Source organism: Megalobrama amblycephala, linkage group LG2 (assembly GCF_018812025.1).
Source record: "Megalobrama amblycephala isolate DHTTF-2021 linkage group LG2, ASM1881202v1, whole genome shotgun sequence".
NCBI lineage: Eukaryota > Metazoa > Chordata > Actinopteri > Cypriniformes > Xenocyprididae > Megalobrama > Megalobrama amblycephala.
The window spans coordinates 19,625,420-19,642,018 of NC_063045.1; the positions used below are offsets into that span (position 1 = coordinate 19,625,420).

General features: G+C 37.6%; 1 protein-coding gene across 3 annotated transcripts in view; it reads right to left on the reverse strand.

The window, feature by feature from the left end:
* Positions 1-16,599, reverse strand: part of ncanb (neurocan b) — a 175,237-nt gene that overhangs the window by 47,711 nt on the left and 110,927 nt on the right. For 2 of the 3 annotated variants that reach the window (XM_048165233.1, XM_048165217.1), the window contains exon 9: positions 7,197-7,313. In XM_048165233.1, coding sequence (XP_048021190.1) covers positions 7,197-7,313 — 117 coding nt within the window. The remainder of the gene's footprint in view (positions 1-7,196; positions 7,314-16,599) is intronic. The other variant, XM_048165225.1, reaches the window with a different exon arrangement.

The following is a 16,599-nucleotide window of genomic DNA, read 5'->3' on the forward strand; positions in this document are numbered from 1 at the left end:
CATAATTCATTTCCAGAACTCATTCCCAGGACAACACGTCCATCCACCTGCCACAGCGATAAGAGGCTCCAAAACCCAGACACTGACTTCATAGGAAATCAATTTGTCCTCAAATGTACAGTAAATGACTGGGCTTTACAAATTCTGTTTCCATCCTACTGCTGAGGACCATCACATGGACGATGACTGACACTGCTGAATCAGCATCCAATCAGAGGCCAACATACATCATTTCATCCCCTCATCTGGAGAGCGTTAAGCCAACCATACACCATTACACTGAAGCTTGTCGCCCTGGCTTGTGCACATTCGGTTTTGTGTTGTTTTATTCTCTCTCTTGATCCTCATTAGTTTTCTGTTTTTTTAATTGTCGTGTGTAATAATAAAAAGACAAACATTATTATTTATATCATATTGACCACAATCTTGCATTCACTATGTACTGTATGTACACAGTACATTTTACTTTTTACTTCACGTTTTAAGCAATTTGTCTATTTGTGAAAAATGTACTATAATAGGACTACCGAAAAAGTTAAAATAATTTAGTGAAATATTTGTATAACATTAAAGCTGCAGTCTGCAATTTTTGTCCCTCTAGCGGTTAATAAACAGAACTGCACGCGTCTTGCGGAAGAACATTGTAGCCGGAGCTACTTTTCTCCCTGTATGTCTATGGCGAGTCACGCATTACTGTGATACTCTGCGGCGGGTCCTACCAGTCCGGTCTGAAATAGTCCGAATATAAACACTTATTATAAGAGTACCATAATGATTCAGGGTAAGACAAAAACATGGTTTGGAAAATGGATTCATGTTGTACATTCTCATTATATAATTTTTTGTAAATTTTGAACACAAAAAAAGTTGCGGACAGCAGCTGTAAGTAAATATTTAAATGATTTATATTATTTATTTATTTATATTTAAAATTTAGTTTTTAATATTAAGTTCATTTTTTTTTTCAAATTGCTTTTCAAATTTAGTAAATATTATGTATTTTTCATTTTACACAACAACAACAAATGATTAAATTTCTGCTCTGTTGGTTGCAGTGTTTACTTTGTTTATATGCTTTTAACATTTTTTTTTTTATTTGTGAAACCTGTACAATAATAGGACTGCAGAACAGAATAAAAATGTTGATGTCTAAAGAATAATTTAGTATAATATTTTTTAGAATTTTATGTAGATTTTTTTGTTTTTGTTTGTTTTTTTACAGATTTTAGATCAAGTTGTCACATTTTATTTTATATTTATATATTCATATTTATTTATAATAATATCAAGTTTGGAATAATATGTTTGGAATAATATCAAGTTCAATTTATTTATTTCAAATTGTTTTTAAATTATTTTAGTAAATGTTATGCCTTCAAAACCATAATGTAAGTTTTAAAAAAAGGAAATAAAATAAATAAATAAAAGTTAAAAAAAAAAGTATTATTTGCTTTCATTAAATAACTGTAAATAAAATAACCCTGCTCTGGTAAAAAACAAAAAAAAACAAAAACAAAAACAAAAAAAACCCAACAACATTGTGTTCCAACACTACCAAATTTTACAATGCCAATTTTTTTTTTTTTTTTTTTTTGCATTTTTTTAATGCATGTGACGAGTGCAATCCCAGGCTTTTTGTTGCCAACTTGAAAAACAAACGGGTGATGAGCTTCGGTATGGAAGCGTGCGCTTGGCTTTAGCTGCTGTAAACTGTAGCAATGTGGCAGTCCAGGACTTTATGGGCAGTAGCAGGTGTATAAAACTTCTGTGATCGCCTGGTGAGCCAAACTCATAAAAACTCGTTAATCTCCAGATCTGTTTTCTTTTGCCCCGCCCCCTGCTGTCTTGTTGGACTGCCAACTGGGCCGCCCTCTACCTGTCTTTGCCAACATTAGTCTGATGGAGCAGATGGACCTGAGGTTGTTTGTGTGCGCCGGCCCTTTCTGACAGCACGAGGGTGCTCGGATCCACATAGCCCCTCGCGCTGCGGTACTTGTCAGCAAATGAAGAATGATTGTCAATGATTTGTTGATCACTTCTCCATGCAGGATAGAATGTGCCAAGGGATGATTTAATGAGCCACTGGTGACGGGCGGGGCCGATCATCTCATGTAAAGAGCAACCGGGCACAGGGGGATTGGCTTGCCCACATAGCCATCAATCAACAGCCGCACCGAAGCTGCAGTGGGCTGAGTTTCCTCTCGGAAAATGTCCCAGAAGAAAGTTCCTCTCTGGGGTTGTAGGGCAAAAGTATTAATAGGCCAAACTTCATTCATCTTTCAAATGCAATTATGACATCTGATGTCAATGCAACAGAGGGTTGCTGAAGGGTTTATTTTGATATTTTAAATATAACAATATACAAAGAATTGACAATTTGTTAAAGCTGAAAATTAGAATATTTTATAATAACATAAAAATTATAACTATCATACCAAATAAACCCATTAGCAACCCTATCTATCTATCTATCTATCTATCTATCTATCTATCTATCTATCTATCTATTGTTCTGTCATTCTATCTGTCTTTCTATCTATTGGAAATAATTAAGTAATTGGGGAAATTAATTTAATTATTAAAATAATTTATAAATATTTATATTAATATAAATAATAATAATAATATAAGTCTACAGTCTATATATGCTATTAAAAACATGTAATCAGTTGATTGCACTAGTACAAACTTCTTGGTTTCAAATGTGTCTGCTAATATGTTGTGTATTTCGTTGGGTAGACAGAGCAACCAAACTAAGCCGTGGAGGAAATGCATATGAGGTTAAGGGTGGAGAAAATATATGGCAGTCTGGTTGAGGCAAATGCAATGTATTACTGGAGAAAAAGGCTTGTGGGGCCGAAAGGGCTGCTTTCACTCCATTTTGGAAGTGCACTGCAATTTTCATACAGCCTTTCTGGCAAATAACAACAGGCCAGAGCAGACAGGGGTCGAGAGAGCAGCACTAAAAAAGAGAATGGAGTAGAGTGAAGGCCTTGAGAGAGAAAGAGTGGGATATATATATATGTATGTATATGGTATAATGTATACGGTAGTGTATATTTGAAGGCTGTTACATGTTGATGTTTTTCAATATGTAGCCCTACAAATAAAGGCATTTTAAATACTAAAATCTATGCAAGTGCCAAGATGTGGAATTCTGTCCCTTTTTAGGCAAAGGATCCAGTTGCAATTGTTTTTAGTAGTGTATATTTATAAGCTGTCGACTGTACATATCGACTGCTTGGAACAAAGTGAATGAGTATTGAATCATATGGGTGTGCTTTGGTATGACTTCATTATGTTTGCACTGTAAAATTGTATTTGCTCTATTCAGCTTCCCAGAAACATCAGCCACTTCCCCTGCAGGCTGAATAAATCTGACGGCCAGCATTTGTATCTGGCTTTTCAATTGTTTTAATGTGCCGAGCAACCACCCAATCCCCCTTTGCAGCAGTTGTGACCCATAAGTCATTAAGTAACCTCCACACTCGTTTGTTGATCTAACCATGGCTGATTTGTGGTGGACCTTTAACTCTGAAATGTAGAAAATGAAGAGAGATGATCACCACAATCTTAATTGTAACTGAGAGAATAACATTCAAATAATGCTGCTAATCACAGCAGTATATAAATAGCATATTTACATTATACAGCTCAAATAACACACATTTTTGTATGGAATAATACATTTCTCCAAAACCCTCCAGAATACTTTGTCCCATAAACTTTTATTGTAATCACCATTTTTTCCCCAAAACTGAGGGATACATCAAAATGATTGTTTATGGTAATCGACAATTCTTTGTCAATTAAAAACGTGTTTTGAACCTGGAGCATTTATATAGTTCATTTGAAGCTGAAATTATAGAACTGTAAATGCATTTTAGGTCCATTTTAACAAGCTGTAATCAAAACATCTTTAAATGTCGATGTGTCCAGAAGCAGAATGTTTGGAGCTGTATCTCATGCTTACGAACCGTATAAACAGCAATCTAAACCTGTCAAGGTATTTCTCCACCATTTTGTGTCTCAAATGAATGTGAGAACTCTTCAAGTGTTCCTTAAATTATTGAACATAACCAAACTCAGGATGTGTCTCAATCCAGCTCATCTATCACCTGGAGTGGGAGAACCATGTAGATTGATGGACAGCCTAATCTCGCTGATGTTGGCATGTGGTGCATCTGAAGGAAGTGATCTTGTCCCTGCTGCGAGCCTCTTTGCTCCTTCTCATAAATGTTTCAATTGCCCGGCAGATGCGCAGTCAATAAATTATGCAAGGATCCTAAATGCTTCTTCCCAAACTGCTGAGCACAACCTGAGTCTCAAAGGACGGAGTCCAAGGATAACGTGTTGCAGTGTCATTTAGCTATGCATTTTGTTACTAAGATAGAGAGTGGTGGTAGAGTTTGTTAAGGCATTGCAATAAAGTTGCTAGGGTGTTGCTATGTAAGTCGAAAAGAACCCACCTAAGTCTCTGTGATATCGTGGTTTCTAGATATGGCTCAGGGTTCCTTGTTCAATATAAGTACGTTTTTTGCCCACATTCTCCACCAAGTTTTATCCAGTCCAAATATCTTTCCTCAATAAAACACGAATCTTAGCAAAGCAGTGCTAATGAATATGAACACAAAAAGGGAATCAAAGAGCACTTTTACTACATAATTCACCCTTCTTTCGTTTGACGACACATTGACTGGAGAGATCAAGTGTTAGGTTAGTACAAAATGTGGTCAAGAGTTTGCAGTAATATGCAATTAACCTTGTGCCTTTGGCTGTAATTAATATTACACACACTGCTAACACAGAATGCTCCGCCAGTAGCCAGGAAAAGCCAATTACTAAATCACCCGAAGGAACTTGCGACGTCTTAAAGTGTCGGAATTACATAAACATGAATTGTTTTCTTCTGAATGCCATTTACGTCAAAAACCTAAAATGGATCCCTAAGGCAGTGCAGAATAGTATAAAAACATGTTTGTGAACTGAATAACGGGTTATTAGCAAACACTACAGTTAGCATCACACTGTAATGATTACTAGCACAAGTGCTAGCGACAAATCGACTGTTGTAGTCTAGCATAATTCACATATTGACTCTGCAGCTGGAACCGTGAAAAGATTCATAATGAGACCAGGGATAATGAAGCTTTGATAACCTTCGACCTCTCCACCATAACACAGCTGGGACCTTTGACATCCAGACACCTCTCCATAATGGCACCTTATTAGGGCCTCAGCTGCCTGTTCAGTCTATAATGTTCATAAGATGGCCACAAAAGTAGTCCTGTGTTCCTAATACAACAATAAGTCTAGTTAGAGATTAATATAAATGCACAGATTTACAAGTGTTGCCAGCATTACAAGTGTTATTATAAGTGTTTGTTCTGATTTTCTCCTCATCCTTCCTTATTTTTCAGCCCTAAAACTGTTTGTCAAAGACTGTAACTAGGTAGGACGGTCCCAAATCCCACCCACTCAGCTGTTCTTAAAATTTTACCACCATTTTGAATCTTCTTGAATTCATCCTAGACTGTTTAAGCGTTTCGCACAGTATTTGGTGCATCTCATCTACATGTAAATTACACATCTCATCTTTAATTTTCATTGATTTGTTTTACACATCAAATTTTTAAGACAATCAATTTTTGGTGTGTTGTCCATTTAGACTAAATGACATATATCTTCTGAAAACAAATTCTCTGCTTCTAAAAAATTTACAAAAATCGTTGACATGATAATAGGGAGTTATGGGTGGATGCCAGGGCCTTTTTATCACATATGTGGTGAAAATCATATGAGCAACTGCAACATCCTCTTTTCACGATTCAATCCAATTTGAATGGATAAAACTCCTTCCGTCATTTCATGTTCTCTTCAAGTGGGTACAGTTCTAGCTACTCCATATATATTATTCCTGTCTTTTCTACCTCTTTATCTCTCTCTCTTTCTCCACAGTATAGCCTTGCCCTCCTGTTCAGAGTGTGCTCTCATTTTCTCGAAACCCTTCCAACCTCCAGCACAGCTCTCCCTTCACCTGTTCCTGTTCTTGTCTGACAGAGAAGAATGAGCTGTGTGCAGCCCTGTCAGATCATGCAGCCACTTCCCGTACATGCCACCTCGCAGTTTGCTGTCAGGTCTCTCTGCTTCTGTAAACTATCTTCCCCTGCAGAGCTCCCATGCCAGATCAACTACACCAGGGGTTCCCAAATTCTGCTGTCAGCCGAACCCCTATAGCCAAAATGATTTACCTGTACCCCTTGAGATTTCAAAATGTAATATATTTGCTATATATGTAATATATAATTAATATTTGTTGAATTGTGAAAAATATGAAAATACTACAAATAATTATTAGGAGTTATATGAAATATTAAAAAATAATGTACTCATAATATATAATAATTTTATTACCAGCAACAACAACAACTACTTCTACTAATTATTATTAGTGCAAAGCTAACTATTACTATTTCTAATTTGTTTTAATAAATATATTTAAGTATATTAAGTTTATTTACCAACTTAATAATTCATTTTTAGGTGTTATATCAAATATTAAAAAATAAACTAGTAATAATATACTGTATATTATTAACTGTATTTGTAACAACAATGGAAACAACAACAACTACTTCTAATTATTATTAATATTGTTATTAGGGCAAATCTAATTATTACTCTCATTATTATTTCTAATTTGATTTAGTAAATATATTTAAATGTATTAAGTTATATTTACCAACAACCTCAACAACAATAACTACTACTACTACTACTAATATTAATAATAACAATAATGAAGGTAGTTAGTATTATCACTATTGTACATAATTATTATTGCTATTTCTTTTCTTTATTTTTTTAAACAAACCACTTACATTTCCTATATTACCCCTAATTGGGAAAAATGAAAAACAACAACAACAACAAGACAAATCGATAGCAACTGATCGAGACACTGGTAAATTAAATCTTGGAGGACATTTTAGGTCTTCGACTTGCTAGTAATCATATTCATTGGTTCTGCATCAGGGGTCAAAGGAATAACCCTCAAAAGAAGCGTTTTCAGTGGTTTTATACCCAATTTTAGCCCTACGCATAAATTCAAGAGCACTTCCAGAGCTGCTGTGGGCTCCTTCAAATGTCCTTGACCTCTTTTGTCCCAACCCTGACCTCTCTCTTAATCCACTTACCGATCTCGCAGCTCTCTCCTGAATAGCCCTGAGGGCAAAGGCAACTGTATCCCTCCCCCTCGGTCAGACAGCTCCCACCATGCAGGCACGGGTTGGTCTGGCAGGGATCATCTTCTGCTGTAGAGACAGAACACAAAGAAGAGAACCAGGTTTGAAACATCGTACGACAGATATACAACGTTTTATGGCCAGATTTGAACCAGAAACTGCCATATGAGCACCAAGGCTCAATGTTTCCGGATAATGTAGTGCATATGTGCGGCAAACCCAAGTTTGGGCCTCATTCATGAAACACAAGCAGAAAGCTTCCACTTTCCCAAATGAAAAAACGGAGAGTAGCTTGAGCGTATGACTTTCAACAAGGTGAGAGATTAGCACAAGTTTGATGTCATCCCCCGTTCATCATGACAGATGCTCCGCAGGGAAGGACAATGCGATTCACCATGTCCGCCTCTGATGATCCCCAGCCTTCATAAATTATCCGATCATCGCCTAGAGTAGCGGCGCACACTTTCCTCTATTTTTATGGCACATTACCATACCGTTCTCGGGTCATAAACACACTTTATTTCTGTGAGCTACAACTCTTGAAAATCCTGTACGGCAAAATGTTTTGGGGTGTGGTGATGAATGGAAAATTTCACAGATTAAGTCATAATTACATCAACTTACGGACAGGCAACTTTTACAAGGACGTCGGCGTACAACTTGCACTGGAAATTGATTAAGTGCTGTTTTATAATCCGTTTCCAACCACGAGACGCAATCTGACAGTGCATCAAACACCCCACGTCTCCTCCGGTATAATTCCAAACACGCAATTATTTACAGCAGGGGAGATAAATCGCAACACGCTCTCGCAACACGCGCCGTGTGCGTCAGACTTCCCACATCTTATCAAGTTTTACTTTGTTACAGGCCTTGGGAGCTCTTCAACAGAAATTAATGTTACTATGTTTGTTATCTGTTATGACAGCTTGTTTTATGTTTCTGTTCTAACAGATTTTTCTAGAAGCAAACAATTCCTTAAGAAAACAGAAAGTACACACAGTGCTACACGGGCAAGGTATGAAATCAGATTAAAGGCAAGGTTTGCGGTTGTGTTCTGTAGCTACTGTACGTTCAACATTTGTCTTCTATTTAATTATATTTACAGACAGCATTCAGCTCAGTTTACCCTGCTGGAAAAATCAGCATGAAATCGCATGTTGGTTCAGTCGGGTTTATAATGGTCAGTGCTGGTCTATACTGGACAATCATAACCATGATAGATAGATGATAGATAGATACTGTAACGGGACGGGACTCAGGCAGAGATCCATTTGCAAGCTTTATTAAAAGTAAGCGTGGTCGTACAGGCAGGGTCTAAGCAGGAGCAAACAGGAACAGCAAGGGCTAGGCAGAATCGTGGTCAGGATACAGGCAATGGTCAGGACAGGCATCATTCACAGGTCAGGAAACAATGCAAAGTCCAAAGGCTGGCAGCAGAGGATCGTAAACGGTACACAGACAGGTTCGAAGACAGGCAGACAATAAACACAGGGGAACGCTCAGAATTGAACACAGGGTGAAGCAAGACTTCGCAATGAGGTGGTGTGTGAGTGAATCTTAAAGGTGCCCTAGAATTAAAAATTGAATTTACCTTGGCATATTTGAATAACAAGAGTTCAGTACATGGAAATGACATACAGTGAGTCTCAAACACCATTGTTTCCTCCTTCTTATATAAATCTCATTTGTTTAAAAGACCGAAGAACAGGCGAATCTCAACACAACACCGACTGTTACGTAACAGTCGGGATCATTAATATGTACGCCCCCAATATTTGTATATGCCAGCCCATGTTCAAGGCATTAGACAAGGGCAGCCAGTATTAACGTCTGGATGTGCACAGCAGAATCATCAGACTAGGTAAGCAAGCAAGAACAACAGTGAAAAATGGCAGATGGAGCAATAATAACTGACATGATCCATGATATCATGATATTTTTAGTGATATTTGTAAATTGTCTTTCTAAATGTTTTGTTAGCATGTTGCTAATGTACTGTTAAATGTGGTTAAAGTTACCATCGGTTATTACTGTATTCACGGAGACAAGAGAGCCGTCGCTATTTTCATTTTTAAACACCTGCAGTCTGTATAATTCATAAACACAACTTCATTCTTTATAAATCTCTCCAACAGTGTGTAATGTTAGCTTTAGCCCGTTAGCTGCAGCCTAGCTACTATCAAACTCATTCAGAATCAAATGTAAACATCCAAATAAATACTATACTCACAGGAATCGATTTATGCGTGCAGCATGCATGACGAACATTTCGTAAAGATCCATTTGAGGGTTATATTAGCTGTGTGAACTTTGTAAATGCACTGTATTATAGTCGACAGCTCAGAGGGGGCAGGGAGAGTGCGATTTAAAGGGGCCGCAGCATGAATCGGTGCATAGTTAATGATGCCCCAAAATAGGCAGTTAAAAAAATTAATTAAAAAAAATCTATGGGGTATTTTGAGCTGAAACTTCACAGACACATTTAGGGGACACCTTAGACTTATATTACATCTTGTAAAAAAACATTTGATGGCACCTTTAAATAGTCCAGATAAAGAGCTTCAGCTGTATGTGGCAAATGATGATTGGTGTGGAGTGTGCATGTGACAAGCAGGGAGGATTATGGGAAGTGAAGTCCAGGAACTGACAGGAACTGATGGTGATCGTGACAGATACTAGGGGTGTAACGATTCACTCGTTTTGTTGATGCATCGATCTTGAAATGTATTTTTGAATCATTGATTTCGGTCAGTAATCGATTTAAAAGGCTAAGAATCAAATTAATCGCGATTCGATAGCAATTCAGTGCTTTAAAATATATAAACATTAAATTTCTAAATGCACAAATTAATGGAGATGTTGTGCACCATCATTCCCACCCTCACAGCTCTCCTTCATAGATATGCACTGCACTCTTTACCACCTTCACTGGATTGCGCTCGTGCTCCGTCCGTAGCTTTCATTGACACATTTTTGAGCAGCTCACTATTGAGCCCTCCTCAGAACAGCCACTGCTATTCACATGAGCAGATGACAGCTCTCTATATCGAGACAGACAGCGATAGTCCTGAGTCAAACTGCTCAAGCCATTGATAAAGCTGCCATTCATGTCCGAATCCACTTTTGCTAGTTTAAGGATGGGAAAAATGGTCAGGTTGTCTCTATTCTCTTAATGACTAATGGGTGTGTTTTGGGCAATAAACCAATCAGAATCTCATCTCCCAATCCCTTTAAAGGCCAGTTGCGCTCACGCCATGGCGGATTCACTATTTACACGGCGGAATTTGTAAGCGGACAAACTGAACGCTTCTCTAGCGAGGAAACTAATCTGCTTGCGCGCTGCATCCCTGTGTGTGTAATAAGCAGAGTGTACGTGAGCTGTGCACCCGCCTATATTACTAACGTGCTATTTAAATAACAAAACAAATATTGTGCCATTGACTTTAGACCAGGTTTCAGTTGGACAATGTTGCAGTCTATTTCAGTTGCCTCAAAAGAGTAACACGCCAACAATGCACCTGAACACACCTCGTTTTCAGACAAGCATGGCCATGGGTGCGCAAATGCATTTGCTATTTGAACAACGTGGCGCAGGATGTGAAAATGATAACTGGGTCGGGCTGAAACTAGCAAAAAACACTTGTGTCGCTCCTGGCGCCGCATTGCGCCAGGTGTATGATAGGGCCCTGTATGTTTAATGTACCTGGAACACTTTAATAGGGTTGTGCAGCCAGTAACACTATCCTACTCAATAGTTAATATGAACTAACAATACTTTTAAAGCCTTTTTAATCCACCTATTTCTTTTGTATTGTAAATTATTCATTTGTTAAACTGGTTTAAGGCCACATTCACACTGAAAAGTGACCAAATGTAAACTAAAACGATATAAAATCCACATATTTTTAAAAACTATAGACAAAGAACATCATGAAGGACAGAATTTGAAAGTCAAAAGATGGAAACAGTGAATATTTTGCATTATGGAGTCAGTTGTTCTTTTAGTCCAAAGACAACAGACAGCTGAAACCCCCAGTTGCATGGCTGAGATTGACAAGTATATGACACATGAGTGACTGCTGCTTCATAGCAAAAAGAACCAGATAAACATTCCCCCGCTCTCTCATGAGCTCTCAAAGTCAGCTCGGCTCAGAGAGAGGCAGCTGGGCTATTGTGAATTCTCGGAGCAGAGCACGATGACATAAAGATCCGCATTGACCAATTTTAATGAATGCCGCCCGGACCGTTGCCTCCTCTTGCACACAACTATATGAGAGCGACAGAGTTCAAGGACTCCTCATCATCATCGTGATGAAATGAACTCTTCAGCTCCCACTCGAGAGCTTTTTCTTCCCAAATCCCGTCAAACGGATCGTTTTCTGAGAGGATGGAGAGCTCTTGTCACTAAGCTGGGAACGGTGCAGGGGAAAAAAACATTCAGGTCCCAAACAATTAGTCATGACGTAGGCCATTTCCTTCACAGATCACTAGTCCCGATGGAGATTGGTTCCCTAAGTTGTGGATCATGTGGAAATACCTCAGGAGGTGGTTTGAGACGTAAATGCATCGGGTTATTCAGGTAACAGATGTAAGCTTTACTCATCCCAAATGGAATTACACTAGCATGAAAAATGTAGGAGTTTCTCAATGCACAAGTGATGAAGCAATCATGGACAAAGCAACACTAAGTCAAAATAGGATGAAAGGAGAGCTCAAGGGAAAATTTTGCTGTTCAGCATTAGCTTGAAGTTAACATGGAAGTTAAATCTGTATATACTGTGGCGTAGCAATACTGATGTAATGCGTTCACAGGTGTATGTTTGTAGAGTAATTTAAAATGGCTTCGAACGCGGCTCAACCAATCATAATCAAGAACTTTCCATTTTATAGAGATTATTAGAACACTTAGATAATGATACATGATAATGACAAAAATCATAAATAAAATTATAAACTAAAATAATTATGAACAACAAAAAATAATAAAATTAAATAAAACTTACTAAAAAATAAAGTAACAGAAAAATTCACTGCCTTTAGCATCATCATAGAAATTATATTTGGAATAGTAGATTGGATTTATATACGTTTTGCAGGTGTAAATAGATCGAATGGTGATCTGATCAATGAAGATGCATGAAGTGACTAAGCAATAGTAAAATTTCTTTTTACATTGTGAATGAGCAAACAAAAGAGTAGCTAATGTAGTGAATTAGCTGGAAGGTGGTTAAACAGCAAAAAAAAAAAAAAAAAAAAAAAAAAAGGAACAGGGATGAGCAATAGCAGTTAAAAGCCTTTTCTGTTTCGTGTGGTTGGCTTATGATTAATTACACAGTAAGCTTAAAATAGTTCCTTCTTCCCCAATTCCGTCTTTTTCTATTTCTTCCTGACTTTCTTACTACAGTCCATGCGCTGTTCGTGGTCTCAGCGGACCCTGAATGGAGCTCATCCTGAGATGAAAACGACTGCTCACACTATCAACACTACAAACAGTGTTAAGTGGATAATAGTCCATTTGTCATGATAAACGCTTAATCACAAAAGAGCTTTGATGCACCAAGGGCCTATGTTGCAACTTCTACCGAGCAGCATCTGAATTGCATGACTTTTTAATAAATCACTTATAAAAAAGACTCACAAATGGATGTCAAACTTATGAATAATCAGTTTGAATGACTCCCATCTCTAGTGCTAACCAAACTCACTATGTATTGAACCAAACAGCCTGAAACAGAGATAATAAGACTACTTGTAGAAATTGGATTTTTTAAGAAAAAAAAAATACTAATTTCAAAGCAGCTGCCGTCCCATTAAACTGTGATCTCAGCCACTTAATCTCAAAAACACAGTCCATAGCCATGAGGGACAGTCTCTAGGAACATAAAATACTTATACAGTGCTTCACCACCTCGGCTCTTAAGTGTACATTCTCCATTCTCTCATAAACAAGCTGTTTATGATGCTACACTGAGGCCCTTGTTAAGGGAGAAATACTTGTAGACTTCACTGCGGTAAGATCCAATCAAATCCCTCCAAGATCTTCACACTTGAAAACAATAGATAGATTATAGTGACTGGCCCGCACAAACAAATCTCTCTGAAGGAATAAAGCAGGGATGGGCAACTCCGGTCCTGAAGGGCCAGTGTCCTGCAGAGTTTATCTCCATCCCTGATAAAAACTCACTTGCCTATAGCTTTCTACTAATTCTGAAGATCTTGATTAGCTGGTTCAGGTGTGTTTGATTAGGGTTGGAGCTAAACTCTGCTGGGCAGTGGCCCTCCAGGACTGAAGTTGCCCATCCCTGGAACTTATTGCATCTCATGTCCACAAGGTGACATTTTGTTAACAACCCCTGATCTTTCACATCCCCTCCAATTTTCCTTTTTTAGGTGTATTTTATAACAACAAACTCTGGCCTGCCTCTTTAAGGTAAGTCACTTGGCGGCCATCTTGAAAATAACTCTCAGCACTATTTCCGATGTAGGAAAGACTGAAAACTCCGAACAGGCATGATTGTGTTTCAATAATATATTCATTATCAAAAATGCATCTTAAATTTAGTTTAAGTATTTTACACTTTGTCTTTACAGTTAATGCGCATGCATGTTTTAGAGAAAGCAAACTCTACCAGAAAGACAATTTGGCTCTTTTTACTGAGCAAAATAGTGACATACTTTTTCTAAAAAAAAAAAAAAATCTATAATTCGTAACTCTACTTCTACAAATTACTTCTACAATGCGCATCAACCAGTTTTTTTTGCTTTTTAATGTTTGTTTTTACTCAATTTATGAAGGCGCTGTAACCTGAACCATTATATTATTATATTCTGTTGTAATACTATGGTATTTTGTACTTGCAACTTAGCTAGTTTTATTCTAAACCAAAAAAGTAAATTAATTAATTTAATTTACTGTTAAAACAGACACTGCATCCATAAAGATACTTTTAGATATTTAATTGCTATTTGGAGTAGTGGGATTGCTAGACGAGGGCTCAATGAACTAATTTTTGTGAAAACCTCAATTTCGACCAAAATTGACATTTTTCACTTGTTTTCCCTGTAGCTTGAAATTAGCCCGTGTGCATTCCGGCTCATTTTGACAGCATGGGTCACATATTTACACACTATTTACATATTTAAATTTAGTGGCCTACCTGTTTTCTATGTAGGAAAGACTGAAATCTCCAGAAAAGTTTGTCAGGATTGTGTTTCAATAATATATTTCAAAAATCAACATTCAAATTTGACAAAAAAGTAATAAATGTAGCTGCTTTTGCTCAAATCATCTAGTTAATGTGCATGCAAACAAACTCTAAGAAAATTGAGTGGACTTCCATTTCTAGAGCCGCCATATAATTCTTATATTCATTTGCTTCTTCTTATTATGTTTATGTTTATGTTTAAAGCTTATAGAGCATTTAAGTTTCATAGGAATTGTGGAAACTACATTATGTTACACATAAATTAACTAATACTTGGAAATCAACATTATTCCAGATTTTTTGCACTTGAGCTGTCCCGGTTTCGCTGAAACACTGCACAGTAACTACTGCTGTGAATAAAACCGCTGTGGGTGGTTCATCATTAAGTAAATTAAACGCTACAATTAGTCACAATACAAACAAGTGAATGCATGAAATGCAAGAAAAAACACATATAATTCTGAGGCAAATAACAGATTTTCACATTTCTCTAAATTAGTTTATCATGGTTTTTGCAATAAAGTTTATATGTGACACCATCCTCTGAGTCTTGGAGGTCAAATCACCAGCGCACATCATTCACTGAATGTGAGGTTGCAATTACAGTGGAGGTAAGCTGAGTGTGCACCTTGGGAAGCCCAGACCTATTTCTACCGCAACACAGATAACTCTGCATCCCTGTGGACCACAGCAATCTACTGGCACAGAGCAAGCAGTGATTTAATGCTGCTGGAAGAATGAAGCTGAGGAAGGCTGGAGTTGCCGTTTACCAATGGTGGGATGACGTAACTTGCGCCACAGTGGAATGAATCCTGATAGCACTCAGCATTCGCTGAGGAAAAGCAGAGAGAGTTTGCAGGAATTAGCAAAACTGGAGTAATTAGTTAGGAAGTTCAGCTGTTCGCTAAAATATTGCTGGGCTGAGTCCAATCGGTGGCTTGTAAATCTGAAGCAGATCAAGGAATCTGTAATAAAGATGTGATTCTTTGCTTCTCAAGTGATAACAAGATAAATGATCAGAAACTTTAGCATTCCAAGCTAAAAAGCTAAAAACAACTAGCTTGTTTTTTAAGTGGTTAATTTATGTAAGCTGATCCAATTTACTGGAATGAATCACTAGTGGTCATGATTGGAAGAGTGACGCTGTTTTGAAATAGCTGAGCTACTGCTGTCACTACTGAAAACTTTTTGTGTTGCTACGTTTACCTTCATTACCTGCCAGCACTGTTTCTATAACAGCAGATGTTCCACTCAAAAGCAGACAACTATGCTATATATACAACACACTTCAGGTAGAAATGCTAAAAGCAAATCTGATGTGCCAACATTTGAGATCACTGAGCCAACATGACTACAGTAAATCTCACCGCACAAAAACACTAGCTGAAAATGGCTTAAAATCCTACAGCCAGGGATTATGGTGTCTGAAAACGCAAGTGAATCACAGAAATAAGAGTTGACACTATGTCAAAACAGCATGATGTTCTCTTATTTCTCGATTTTTACCTGCAAGCAGTTTCAAAAATCTTTTTTTAGATGCAAGAAGTTAAGAAAGACGAAAAAGAGACAATTCAAAGCGCTTACGGGCACATAATCCTCAAACACTTAAAACCTGCAATTTGAGGTCAGATTTCAGCTAGAAAGGCACTAAACTTCATCCTGGCAATGACAATCCTAAAATAATCCTGACATTGAACACCACGGCATTCCAATAATATCCCCGTCTTGACGTACCTCAGCACTACAACTAAAAGATTAAAGCCTGTCGGTGTCACACGCATCTTGAGATTTGCATAAATAACTCAAAATCTCACACTAAACATCCCTATTAATAGGTCTGATGCTAAAACAAAATTCTGATGTACAAGAGTTTGGTACAAGAGACAAGAGCCGATTTCATCTCCCTATGAATATGAAATATGGAAGAAAGAAGGGGATGAGAGCGAGAGAGAGAGAGAGAGAGAGAGAGAGAGAGAGAAAGAGAAGAGTGTCTGTGCTATTGTTAGTACTTGGAGAGTCTGACACACAGTTAATGGTTGAAGCTCCTCCATGCTTGAGGCTTCAGGCTGCTAGGCACATCAACAGCCCTTATTGTTTGTGCCTCTTCTCTCCTTCTTTCATTTTCCCATTCCATCTCCTGCTTGTCT